Source organism: Staurois parvus, unplaced genomic scaffold (assembly GCF_062004578.1).
Source record: "Staurois parvus isolate SC_StPar_1 unplaced genomic scaffold, SC_StPar_1.0 ptg000201l, whole genome shotgun sequence".
NCBI lineage: Eukaryota > Metazoa > Chordata > Amphibia > Anura > Ranidae > Staurois > Staurois parvus.
In genome coordinates this window covers 100,766-114,236 of record NW_028317997.1, presented here as the reverse complement: position 1 = coordinate 114,236, position 13,471 = coordinate 100,766, and the positions used below count along the sequence as shown (strand labels likewise).

The 13,471-nt window shown below is 42.6% G+C and overlaps 1 protein-coding gene across 12 annotated transcripts in view; it reads right to left on the bottom strand.

The window, feature by feature from the left end:
- Positions 1-13,471, bottom strand: part of LRRFIP2 (LRR binding FLII interacting protein 2) — a 195,661-nt gene that overhangs the window by 114,366 nt on the left and 67,824 nt on the right. For 6 of the 12 annotated variants that reach the window (XM_089678239.1, XM_089678243.1, XM_089678245.1 and 3 more), the window contains exons 3-4: positions 8,022-8,108; positions 1,867-1,917 (exon numbers count right to left, since the gene is read on the bottom strand). In XM_089678239.1, coding sequence (XP_089534365.1) covers positions 1,867-1,917; positions 8,022-8,108 — 138 coding nt within the window. The remainder of the gene's footprint in view (positions 1-1,866; positions 1,918-8,021; positions 8,109-13,471) is intronic. The other 6 variants (XM_089678246.1, XM_089678248.1, XM_089678250.1 and 3 more) reach the window with 1 other exon arrangement.

The following is a 13,471-nucleotide window of genomic DNA, read 5'->3' as shown; positions in this document are numbered from 1 at the left end:
TATGCAGGTTTGTTACCTTCATGTGTTCTATGCAGGTTTGTTACCTTCGTGTTCTATGCAGGTTTGTTACCTTCATGTGTTCTATGCAGGTTTGTTACCTTCATGTGTTCTATGCAGGTTTGTTACCTTCATGTGTTCTATGCAGGTTTGTTACCTTCATGTGTTCTATGCAGGTTTGTTACCTTCGTGTTCTATGCAGGTTTGTTACCTTGTGTTCTATGCAGGTTTGTTACCTTCATGTGTTCTATGCAGGTTTGTTACCTTCATGTGTTCTATGCAGGTTTGTTACCTTCATGTGTTCTATGCAGGTTTGTTACCTTCATGTGTTCTATGCAGGTTTGTTACCTTCATGTGTTCTATGCAGGTTTGTTACCTTCATGTGTTCTATGCAGGTTTGTTACCTTCATGTGTTCTATGCAGGTTTGATACCTTCATGTGTTCTATGCAGGTTTGTACCTTCATGCGTTCTATGCAGGTTTGTTACCTTCATGCGTTCTATGCAGGTTTGTTACCTTCATGTGTTCTATGCAGGTTTGTTACCTTCATGTGTTCTATGCAGGTTTGTTACCTTCATGTGATCTATGCAGGTTTGTTACCTTCATGCGTTCTATGCAGGTTTGTTACCTTCATGCGTTCTATGCAGGTTTGTTACCTTCATGCGTTCTATGCAGGTTTGTTACCTTCGTGTTCTATGCAGGTTTGTTACCTTCATGCGTTCTATGCAGGTTTGTTACCTTCATGCGTTCTATGCAGGTTTGTTACCTTCGTGTTCTATGCAGGTTTGTTACCTTCATGTGTTCTATGCAGGTTTGTTACCTTCGTGTTCTATGCAGGTTTGTTACCTTCGTGTTCTATGCAGGTTTGTTACCTTGTGTTCTATGCAGGTTTGATACCTTCATGTGTTCTATGCAGGTTTGTTACCTTCATGCGTTCTATGCAGGTTTGTTACCTTCATGCGTTCTATGCAGGTTTGTTACCTTCATGTGTTCTATGCAGGTTTGTTACCTTCGTGTTCTATGCAGGTTTGTTACCTTCATGTGTTCTATGCAGGTTTGTTACCTTCGTGTTCTATGCAGGTTTGTTACCTTCGTGTTCTATGCAGGTTTGTTACCTTGTGTTCTATGCAGGTTTGTTACCTTCATGTGTTCTATGCAGGTTTGTTACCTTCATGTGTTCTATGCAGGTTTGTTACCTTCATGTGTTCTATGCAGGTTTGTTACCTTCATGTGTTCTATGCAGGTTTGTTACCTTCGTGTTCTATGCAGGTTTGTTACCTTCGTGTTCTATGCAGGTTTGTTACCTTGTGTTCTATGCAGGTCTGTTACCTTCATGTGTTCTATGCAGGTTTGTTACCTTCATGTGTTCTATGCAGGTTTGTTACCTTCATGTGTTCTATGCAGGTTTGTTACCTTCATGTGTTCTATGCAGGTTTGTTACCTTCATGTGTTCTATGCAGGTTTGTTACCTTCATGTGTTCTAAACGGATTCCAGAACTAAAGTAACTCCTGCTGCAATATACTTGCCTAAAGCAATGGTGCAGAAAAATAAAAGTAGACAGTCTCACACTAACAAAGGCAATCCTCTGGCACCAAAAAGGAACCGATCCTTCTCCAATGCTGGAAACTACTGATGCAGCCTCCCAATGAGAAAGTATTCAAGGGATGTGAAATTGGCTCACAAAGTTGAACTGTGTTACTTAAATCAAACAAAACATTAATGTAAATACACACTGAAAATAATAAAAAAATTTATTTTGAATCAGAGCCAAACACTGCTAAGTATTTTACGGTTTGTTAGTGGTTCACACCAATCCACCCTGTTAGGTTTTAAATGCAACACACATAAAACTGACACGCTTGTGCCTACCATCCACTTTTGGATCTGTCCCCATTTTCTATCATGATAGCGATGAGTGAGCTAGAAACAGGCAAGACTTACAGGTCAGGCAGGATAAAAAGACACAAAATCTATGTGAATGACCCATTTAGACAAGTGTATGAGTGAAAGGCAAACATTCATTCAAGAGTGACAATGCCACAAAAATCAGCATCTTACAATATTGATGTTGCTCACACAATTATGAAACATGGAAACTGACTACTTACTAAAAACTGTTTTTAGGATTCAGAGCAGAAGTTATTGCTTTTATTATGCTATTATATTGCCCTCATTAAGTCTTCATTCACTGTTGCAGAAAAAATGTAAAGGTGAACCAACACTGGACACTATTCCCACCCTCCTAGTCCCAGCTGTACTTACCTACAGGCTGCTGAGCTATCCGAGCCACTGCAGCCAGTCCAGCACTCTGGGGATTTAACCATTTAACCATTAGCTGCCCGGCCTATAGCCGTTTGGCAGCTGCAAAAATGCATCAGCTTTCCGGGTGCACGCCATTTGGCATCCTCCCGCACATGCGCAGATTGCGCTCCTGCAGAGCCGCGCAGCGGCGCGATCTGTCACTGGCCGTGTACCTCGGACACGGCCGATGACAGATCTGAGTACCGGCCCCCGTTGTCGGTACCATGTGACCTGCTGTGACCAATCACAGCAGGTCACATGACAGTTGTATACAATGGATGGCTTCATTCATGCCATCCATTGTATACTAGTGCCTAGCTGTGAATGGTCACAGCAGGTCACATGCACATGTCATGTGATTAGCTGTGGCCAAATCACAGCTAAGCACCAAAAAAAAAACAAAACCCTGAATGAATCGATGTCATTCAGGTAAATGCTTGCTTATAGCAAAGTAATTCTTTGCTATAAGTGTAAAAAAAAAAATAAAAAAAATACTGATCACTTCCCCAAAGTAGTACAATGTTACTATGGTAACATTGTACTACTTTGGTCATAGTAAAATATGAAAAAAAAAATCTTAAAAAAAATAGTAATAAAAAATTAAAAATAATAATAAAAAAAAATATATATTATATATATATATATATATATATATATTTTTTTTTTCATACTGTCACCAGTCAGTGTCCCTGATCACCGCCATGCCAGTTATATGATGACGCTGTACTGTACTGGTGACATTATGTAAAAAACAAAATAGTGAAAATAATTTTTTTCATTTTCCGAAAAATGACAAAAAAAATACAACTTAAAAAACTCGCCATTCCTCTTATAAAGTACGTTGGACTGTTTACTCTGCAAAAAGGGGTCATTTGGGGGATATCTGTACTGTTCTGACATTCTTGGACCTCAAGAAATTAGATTGGCTGTCAGTACTTCAGGATTGATCAATATTCAGATCTATACCATAGTTTGTGAACTCTATAACTTTCCTACAAACTAAAAAATACATCCTAATTTGGGTTATTTTCACCAAAGACATGTAGCAGAATACATCTCGGCCTAAATTTATGAAGAACAATTATTTATTTGTAAACTTTTATAACAGAAACAAAGAAAAACGTGTTTTGTTTTTTTTTCAAAATTTGTGGTCTTTTTTTGTTAATTTAGCAAAACATAAAAACCCCAGCGGTGATTAAATACCACCAAAAGAAAGCTCTAGTTGTGTGAAGAAAATGATAAAATTTTAGTTTGGGTACAATGTTGTATGACCGCGCAATTGTCATTCAAAGTGTGAGAGCGCTGAAACGTGAAAAATGGCCGGGGCAGGAAGGGGGAAAATTGCCCGGTATTGAAACGGTTAACACTATTAATAGCTTTGCAATGACATGTATCAAAAATAAATACATAAATCACACTCGGCTTTCAATTCAAAGGATGTAATCTTTTTTTTTTCTTTTAAAACAATGGCAGTACTGACAGTGCAGCTGAGGTAAAGCAGCGAAAACACTTGGCTGGACGGGACTAAATGAACGTTCTTCCTCACATACAGATTTTTCTTCAGATGTGTTTTGCCCTGAAGATCACATTCCTTTGTGGTGACATGTAAGAGTTCTTGTCATTGTAAACATGGGTGGAGAATTATTTAAATTACCTGAGCTTCTGCTTTAAAGAGGTGTAAATGACACACCTACTGCCAAGTCAAAGTCTGTCTAAAGTAAAACTTTTACCTCTGATTTATTTGCCCAACTAGACAGTTCACAAGCATCAGCTTCAACTGATAAAGGAAACCTAGAAGTTGTGACACCATATCAGTTACTACACTATTTCCTTACCAACCTGAACCTGATGTGGGTGCATTACGCAGGGAAGACAACTACACTGCAGACCAGAATGATGGTGAATGTTACATCAAAGTAAGCCGGACTAATTTAGGGTTTACCAGAAATACACCAGATGAGAGGCTGAAGGCTCAGCACTGGAGATCGGTCGCACTTATTATTACACACTGAATACTACAGCATATGAATCAGAAGTGACATTTATAGCTCAGACCTAAAACCTGCAGCTGTATAACAAGCCTTGAGAAATACACATTGCCGCTTTCGATGTCATCACGTACCGCATCAGCAATCAGGTTGCCCTCAAAGCGTGGGTTTAGGGGCACACTGCGTACAGAATGCAGGGTTTAGGGGTACGCTGAGTACAGAGTGCAGGGTTTAGGGGCACGCTGCGTACAGAATGCAGGGTTTAGGGGCACGCTGAGTACAGAATGCAGGGTTTAGGGGCACGCTGCGTACAGAGTGCAGGGTTTAGGGGCACGCTGTGTACAGAGTGCAGGGTTTAGGGGCACGCTGCCTACAGAGTGCAGGGTTTAGGGGCACGCTGCCTACAGAGTGCAGGGTTTAGGGGCACGCTGCGTACAGAATGCAGGGTTTAGGGGCACGCTATGTACAGAATGCAGGGTTTAGGGGCACGCTGAGTACAGAATGCAGGGTTTAGGGGCACGCTATGTACAGAATGCAGGGTTTAGGGGCACGCTGAGTACAGAATGCAGGGTTTAGGGGCACGCTGCGTACAGAGTGCAGGGTTTAGGGGCACGCTGCGTACAGAGTGCAGGGTTTAGGGGCACGCTGCGTACAGAATGCAGGGTTTAGGGGCACGCTGCGTACAGAGTGCAGGGTTTAGGGGCACGCTGTGTACAGAGTGCAGGGTTTAGGGGCACGCTGTGTACAGAGTGCAGGGTTTAAGGGCACGCTGCGTACAGAATGCAGGGTTTAGGGGCACGCTGAGTACAGAATGCAGGGTTTAGGGGCACGCTGCGTACAGAGTGCAGGGTTTAGGGGCACGCTGCGTACAGAGTGCAGGGTTTAGGGGCACGCTGCGTACAGAGTGCAGGGTTTAGGGGCACGCTGCGTACAGAGTGCAGGGTTTAGGGGCACGCTGCATACAGAGTGCAGGGTTTAGGGGCACGCTGCGTACAGAGTGCAGGGTTTAGGGGCACGCTGCGTACAGAGTGCAGGGTTTAGGGGCACGCTGCGTACAGAGTGCAGGGTTTAGGGGCACGCTGCGTACAGAGTGCACAGTTTATGGGTGCACTACGTACAGAGTTCAAGGGTGCACCAAGTACAGAATGCAGAGTTCAGGGGTGCACTCTGTACATAGTGCAGAATTCAGGGTTGCACTCATTTTGGTGCTTTTGCTACCATACTAATTCCCTTGGTTCTATCGAAGATTATAAATGTAATAAGTGATGACAACCTTATGTCTATACATAAATTTAGCCAATCCTGATGTGGCTAATACCAATAACATTAATACCAAATGATAACAACTGTGCAAAAAATAAAGATCTAATTTATTTACACAGAAAAGAAGCTTGCTATTAATCAAATATAACATAATATAATGAAGCCGGCATAACTTTAAAAGTAGTAATATTACAATGCAAATACAGAATGTTACCAATACAAAGAGATGACCACAGGAAAGAAAGTTACAGAGAAGAAACACAGAATAATACGTTACTCAGACATCCTGATGACTGGGCTTCCAAAGAGGAAGTGTGAGCCTTGCTTTGGGGTTATATACTCTTTGCAAAGACCACTCCTAGACCCACCCACCCTCCCAGGTAATGCAGGCTTTAGGAGTGCACTACGTACAGACTGCACAATCCCACCCCTAATATCCTCTCAAAGCTTCTTCGCATCTCTCTCTCCTACCTGGCCCGTATCTAGTGCCTACCTCTGGAGGTGGTGCACCTTTCAGGGACACCCTTCTCTCTGGAGATCTGTCCCCGCTGTGCCCTGCCTTGAATACATGCAGGGATCTGTTACATCTGGGAGCCAGCGGAATGGTGGCTGCAAAACTGGGTGCGCGGACCACATGACAAGGCCTGGCAAACTGTTAGGCCCACGGGCTTTGTGTTCGACATATGTGATTTAGGACATTTCGGCCTTAATTGCATACTAAACAATCCACGGTGATACTTCTTAGAGATGATTAGGATGTACAAGACAGAGACTTATGCAGGACATAGACGGTTCGTTTATTGGCCGAATTGTTGACTGAAAAAGGAAATATGGGTCGTTCTGTTGCCACCAATGATTGCGAAAATCGTCCGTTTTTTGTAAATTTTCCAGCATGACCGATAAAAGAAATAAGGAGGAAACAGGAAAATTGGCCGATGACATTGCCCCACTAACGGTACGAATATCGGCCGATGATTCTTTCGGATGAAAATGCAGCCGATATCTGTATGTTGATTCTGCAACAATTTTTCCTGAGAGTTTATATGTTATTAGTCTCTAAATATCCATAATTTTTGCAATTTATTGTCTTTTCTTTCTGTACGGCACTTATGTATGCAGTTTATTTTCATGTTTTCTCATCAGTACATATTCTGTATTATCCATCGAATCTTTTGTATGTTATATTGCTGCTGGTCATTGCATATGTTCTTGACTGATTCTCTGCTGTTTCCTATTCTATAATAAAATTCTTTGTAAAAGAAAATTCAGCCAATAAACGAACCGTCTATGGCAGCAATGGGCAAACTACGGCCCGGCGGACCTTTTAATCCGGCCCGCGGAGCTAGGCTCCTCTCACAGTCCGCCCTGAAGACCGGTGTAGCATGAAAATCTGTCTCCCTCGACGTATCTGCGCATGTGCCGGAGATCGCCGATCGGCTGCTAATGACTGAAACTGGCACATGCACAGATACGTCGAGGGGGACAGATCCTCATAGGAGACAGATTTTCATGCTACACCGGAACGGCGCGGAAACACGGCGAGAGGAACGCGCGGAGCAAAGGTAAGTGAATTGACACAGGGGGGACTTGGGGACTTAATATGGGGGATGAATTACTCTAGGGGGGATGAATTACTATATGGGGGATGAATTACTATATGGGTGATGAATTACTATGGGGGATGAATTACTATATGGGGGATGAATTACTATATGGGGGATGAATTACTATATGGGGGATGAATTAATATGGGGGATGAATTACTATGGGGGATGAATTACTATGGGGGATTACTATGGGGGATGAATTACTATAGGGGATGAATTACTATATGGGGGATGAATTACTATGGGGGATGAATTACTATATGGGGGATGAATTACTATATGGGGGATGAATTACTATATGGGGGATGAATTACTATATGGGGGATGAATTACTATGGGGGATGAATTACTATGGGGGATGAATTACTATATGGGGGATGAATTACTATATGGGGGATGAATTACTATGGGGGATGAATTACTATATGGGGGATGAATTACTATATGGGGGATGAATTACTATGCTTACTATGGGGGAATATTACTATACTTACTATGGATGACACATACACATCATTCATCTACTCTTGGTCCGGCCCCCGGGTCCAATATATGAACCCATTGCGGCCCTCAAGTCAAAAAGTTTGCCCACCCCTGATCTATGGCCTGCATAAAATATCCACTTTACTAACACAATATGGGTGGAAGAAAAGTCCTTAACTACAGCAACACAAAGAAAACAATCAGACAGGAATATAATATAACAGCTAAGGAGGCAAAAAGAAACTACTTCAATGCAGCAGTCAATAACTTCTTCATGTATTAATCCGTGCCAAAAATGGAATGGGGATAAAAAGGTGCTAGACAATCCTTGTTAAAGTATGAGTACATGTGAAAATAAACCGTATAAAGCCACAAGACATACCTCTTTCTGTTGTCGTTCCAGCTCTCTCATCCGAATATCCCGCGCTTCAGCTCGAGCAGCACGTTTTGCAGCAAGTCTTGCCTCTGCCTGAAGGAAAAAAAAAATCAGTGTAAAGATCTTCAGGTAATTTGTTGGGAAAATTTCAAGCAAAAACAAAAAATTGACTCGCATCAAAACACAAATATTTTTCAATATATACAAATTCAAAATAGCAGTATCGATTTTTCTGTTGACAAGTGCACTGATTATACTCCAATCTTCCAAGCTACAAAAGAACATCATAATGAAGTATATCCCCACATTTTTTTCAACATCATAACCCTTGGATAAAGAAAAAAGAAAAGGCTTCTGCAGTGCACTCACATTTACCAGGGCATGTAGTACATCCACACAACTGCTGAACTTTAGCTTGTATAGGGAATATCACGGCTAAGAAGGCGTAAACTAGAAAAAACTAAATCTATGCCCTGACGCACAAGGGCTTACCATGTTGTGTTCCCGGATGAGTAACATGCTCAATCAGCATGCTAGGGTAAGCACACACTCACAGGTTAATTACAAAGCCAATTAGCCACCTCTCACTTAGCTAAGTTTTTATGACAGATTTTTGTGTATTGGATGTATCTGGATTTCTGGGCGGCCAAATGAACTAGATTTGCACAGATCTGTGAAAGAATAAGCAATATGGATAATACAGAAACATGCATAATTAGGGACTGGTCAGGGACAGATCTAACTATTGATTTCATTGATTGATTGATTTCAGGTACTTATATAGCGCCGTTCATTTACGCAGCGCTTTACATATATATATTGTATGTTCACATCAGTCCCTGACCCTCAAGGGGCGTACAATCTAAGGTTCCTAACTCACATTCATGTACAAGGGCCAATTTTTTAGACAGGATCCTATTAACCTACCAGCATGTCTTTGGAGTGTGGGGGGAAACCGGAGTACCCGGAGGAAACCCACGCAGGCACAGGGAGAACATGCAAACTCCAGGCAGGAGGTGCCGTGGCTGGGATTCGAACCAACGGCCCTAGTACTGCCAGGCGGAAGTGCTAACCCTTTAGCCACTGTGCTGCCCATGTCTTGGTTTTCATTTAGAGCAGCATAGGGAAAATTTAAAGGACAAGTTCACCTTTGGTAACATGTTACACCCATATTTAGGGTGTAACATGCAACATGTTACCAAAGAGCACCTGCCCGAACCCACCCAATCCCCTGCTGTGACAGCGGGTGGAGGATCTTTTCTCCCCAACTCGCTATCACAATTTAAAAACACCTTGGCCATGTGGGGATCCACCCACACAGCCACGTCTTTCATTCACAGAGTTTTGTGAATGAATGAACTACAACCACCATCTGCCATTGTGGCAGACAGCTTTCAGTTGTAGATGAACTGTGAGGACACTGATGAGCGCTCTCATAGTTCACTGATCTTCCTGCTCTCCAGTAACTGACTGCCCATACGGGAGATATGGGAAAACAGCTATGCTGCGATTCTGCAGGAGCCCAGAATTGTACCTGGGATCTGCTGATCGTGGGTGCAATGTTCTCCAGGCTCCAATAATAATAATACAAAATACACATTTTTACCTTTAAAACTGTGTGCATTTATTATTTTTTTAAAAGGAGAACTTACCCTTTAAGTACGAAACTGAACTCACTTAGGGCTCGTTCAAATTTGGTTGTTTTACCAACGCTTGCCAAACGCCCCTATAGCGTTTGGCAAGCGATGGTCCGGCATTTGCGGTTTAGCGGCAGTTGCCGAGCGTTAATAACGCCCCACAAACGCCTATAATGCAGTTTGAGTCGTGTTACCGCTCAGCAACTGCGTCGCAAACGCCGGCCGGACGATTACGGAGCGGCAACATAGACTAGAATAGGAGGCTGCAACGCCTCCTGACTCGACCAGAGGCCTCCGTTTTGCCACGACGCTACCGCTCCCGTTAGAACAGCACCATGTGCTGTAATGTGCAGAATTGGCAGAGGCGTTTGGGAAGCGGTAAAAACGCTTCCCAAACGCCTCTCTTGCGCCTGCAGACAACGCTAGTGTGAACGTAGCCTTAATGGTTAGCAGGTCGGCCTTGCAGTAAATGGATCATGGGTTCGATTCCCGACCATGGCACCTCCTGCATTGAGTTTACATTTTCTCCCTGTGCTTTCTTGGGTTTCCTCTGGGTACTCCGGTTTCCTCCCACACTCCAAAGACATGCTGGTAGTGAATTGATTCCTGTCCAAATTGTCCCTAGTATCTGTATGTATGAATGTGAGTTAGGGACCTTAGATTGTACACCCGTTGAGGGTTAGGGACTGATGTGAATGTACAATGTATGTGTATGTATGAATGTGAGTTAGGGATTTTAGATTGTACGCCCCTTGAGGGATAGGGACTGTTATGAATGTACAATATATATGTAAAGTGCTGCGTAAATTGGCGGCGCTATACAAGTACCTGAAATAAATAAATTAAATAACAATCGGTCTCGCTGCCTTGCTGTATGACAAGAACGATCAATGCCCCCATCTATCCTTCACAGTGCTGAGTGCTGGACAGCATATTAGCTGTCAACATTTTTCTTCAGCATTATAAAGGTGTTCTGAAGTAATTAAATGATTACAATGTGTTTAGGTCTAATTTACCAATAAATAAATCCAGTGATTTAACAGTCAATCCAATAAGCAGATTATGTGCTTCTCCATTAAATCTAACATCAGACATTTTTCTCATTAATTCTAAATAAAGCAGTCGAACGTTTTCATACAACAAAAGGTTTATAAAGTTAGGCAGCACGCAGTTGCATTCACAGAAGGGAAAATGTCTGACTGGAAAACATCACACAGGTTACCATGACTTCCGGAGTCAAAACAAATACATGGAAACAGACTTTTTTTTTTCTTCTAACAGTACACTCATCAGTTTTAAATAGAAACACGATTATACTCAGATTAGTGTGAAATACAAACATTCAGAATTGTATTGGAATGTCATATTTAACATTGTACACAACAACACTCTTCCATAAATCTATATACATCACTTCATAAAAACATATATTGGCAACAGTAGAAAATCCCTATATAAAACTTCCTTGCATTTCTAGAAACGCAGATTCATGGTTGAAAGTGTGTGTAAAAGCCTTAAAAGAAGCAGGACTACGTATGTGTCAACAGGCTCTGCATCTGTATCAATGGGCAAACGCAGCTTGCTTCCTGGTGATTTCTGGAGATATTTGACATGCGTTTGATAAAATTCTGAGATTATTCAGACTTAGACTGGCCATACACTATACAATTTTCTGCCCAATTTCCTTTAGATTTACCTTCAACTGTGTAGTGCAAGGGCCCACCTAATTATAATTATTATTATTATACAGTATTTATAAAGTGCCAATAGTTCGCTCAGCGCTGTACATTACAAAGGGGGACAGAACATGTGACAGAACAATACCAATACAATGCAAAACATGAGGGGATTGAGGGCCCTGCTCTTTCGAGCTTACAATCTAGGAGGGAGGGGATGGTGGTACAGGAGGAGATAGCTGTGGGGGATGGAGTGGTAGGAAGAGTGGAGGAGGTCGGCAAGTTAGCAGGGGGTGGGGTAGGCTTCCCTGAAGAGGTGGGTTTTCAGGGTGCGCCTAAAGGAGAGGAGAGTAGGTGATGATCTGATGGGTTGGGGCAGGGAGTTCCAGAGGATGGGTGACACCCTGGAGAAGTCCTGGAGGTGGGCATGGGAGGAGGAGACCAGGGAACTAGAGAGAAGGCGGTCTTGTGAGGAGCGGAGTGTGCGTGTTGGGTTGTACTTGGATATTAGGTCGGTGATGTAGTTCGGGGCAGTATGGTGGACGGCTTCCCTGAATACAACTGAAAGTGTTATTTAGGTTTGACCTCCTATTATATGGTTTTTGGTAAATCTAAAGCAAAAATCTGAAGAAAATAGTTTAAATGTATGGCCAACCTTAGCAACGAGTGCACCAGACCTGTAGTTGACCTCCTAAAGTATTCCTTCCATCATTGTTGCGCTCCTATTATCCAATTATATAAAGGGTAACAAATATATAATAAGTACAAAAAATTTTTTTTCAATTAATAAAGTGATCGTGATGAAAATCAAATAATTAATTCCATTTTTCAAAAAAGTCCAAATTAGTGATGAAGTGATTAAAACATAATATAGTGACTTTCCGTGAATCCTTCAATGTATTTAGATGTACGCTCACCCCCTTCTAAGCCGTATGCCCCTGCAGCTCTCCTCCAGCATTTAAAGGGGAAAGGTGTTTGCAAGAAGCACCCAACATCTATCATATACTGCAGCAACTCGAGCAGGTTCCAGGATTTGTGAACCAAAAGCGCAATAAGCCTGTACAATAGGTATAGAAGGGGGTGAGCGTACATCTAAATACATTGAAGGATTCACGGAAAGTCACTATATTATGTTTTAATCACTTCATCACTAATTTGGACTTTTTTGAAAAATGGAATTAATTATTTGATTTTCATCACGATCACTTTATTAATTGAAAATTTTTTTTTTGTACTTATTATAATATATTTGTTACACTTTATATAATTGGATAATAGGAGCGCAACAATCATAGATGGAAGGTTTCATTTGCACAGTTGGAGTATGTGTTAATTGTTAGCGATCCAATAAGTTTTTGTTTTTTTGGCTCGCAAGTTATATACACTTATATTTTGCATTGACCTCCTAAAGTACATTCAAGTGGCTATAAACCTCAGACACGAAATCTTTCCCTATAGTGTGTACTTCAGGGGTATAAAAAATGAGGAAGGGTTGTAACAGCGCAAACACTGCAAAGTCCTGGGAAATGGTAGTATGGGGTGATGGTGGTATTAGTGGCTACTGTATGAAGAGCGTAGGATTCCGTGTGGCACTGAGGGCAAGGCTTCCAAACAAGCTGTAGCAACCTCTGTAGATGAGAAAAAGGAGAGAAGCGCCTCTAAGTGCAATAAGTCTTTTAATTCAAGTCTAAATGTAGAAACACTCACATGTGTGAAGTAACCATAAGCTTAAAAACCGTGGTTAACAATAGTTAACGGTGGGGTGGTAACCCAGGGGAAGAGCCGCCATCTTACTGCGATGTGGGGAGGTCAGCTCTCGGCTGGAACAGCGTGGTGGCTGGAGGGGAACAGCGGTGAGGCCGGCCGGCGTGCACGTCCTCCCTCAGAGCCGGATGGAACGCACGCTGGAACGCAGCCTTGAAAAAGGAGCGCACTTCCGCCTTCCACGGCCAGCGCGTGCTCCGAAACGCGTCGCAGTGCACCCTGGGATCTGACGTCATCACGGACACGCCGCCGCTTCGTTCCAGCGTGCGTTCCATCCGGCTCTGAGGGAGGACGTGCACGTCGGCCGGCCTCACCGCTGTTCCCCTCCAGCCACCACACCGTTCCAGCCGAGAGCTGACCTCCCCACATCACAGTAAGA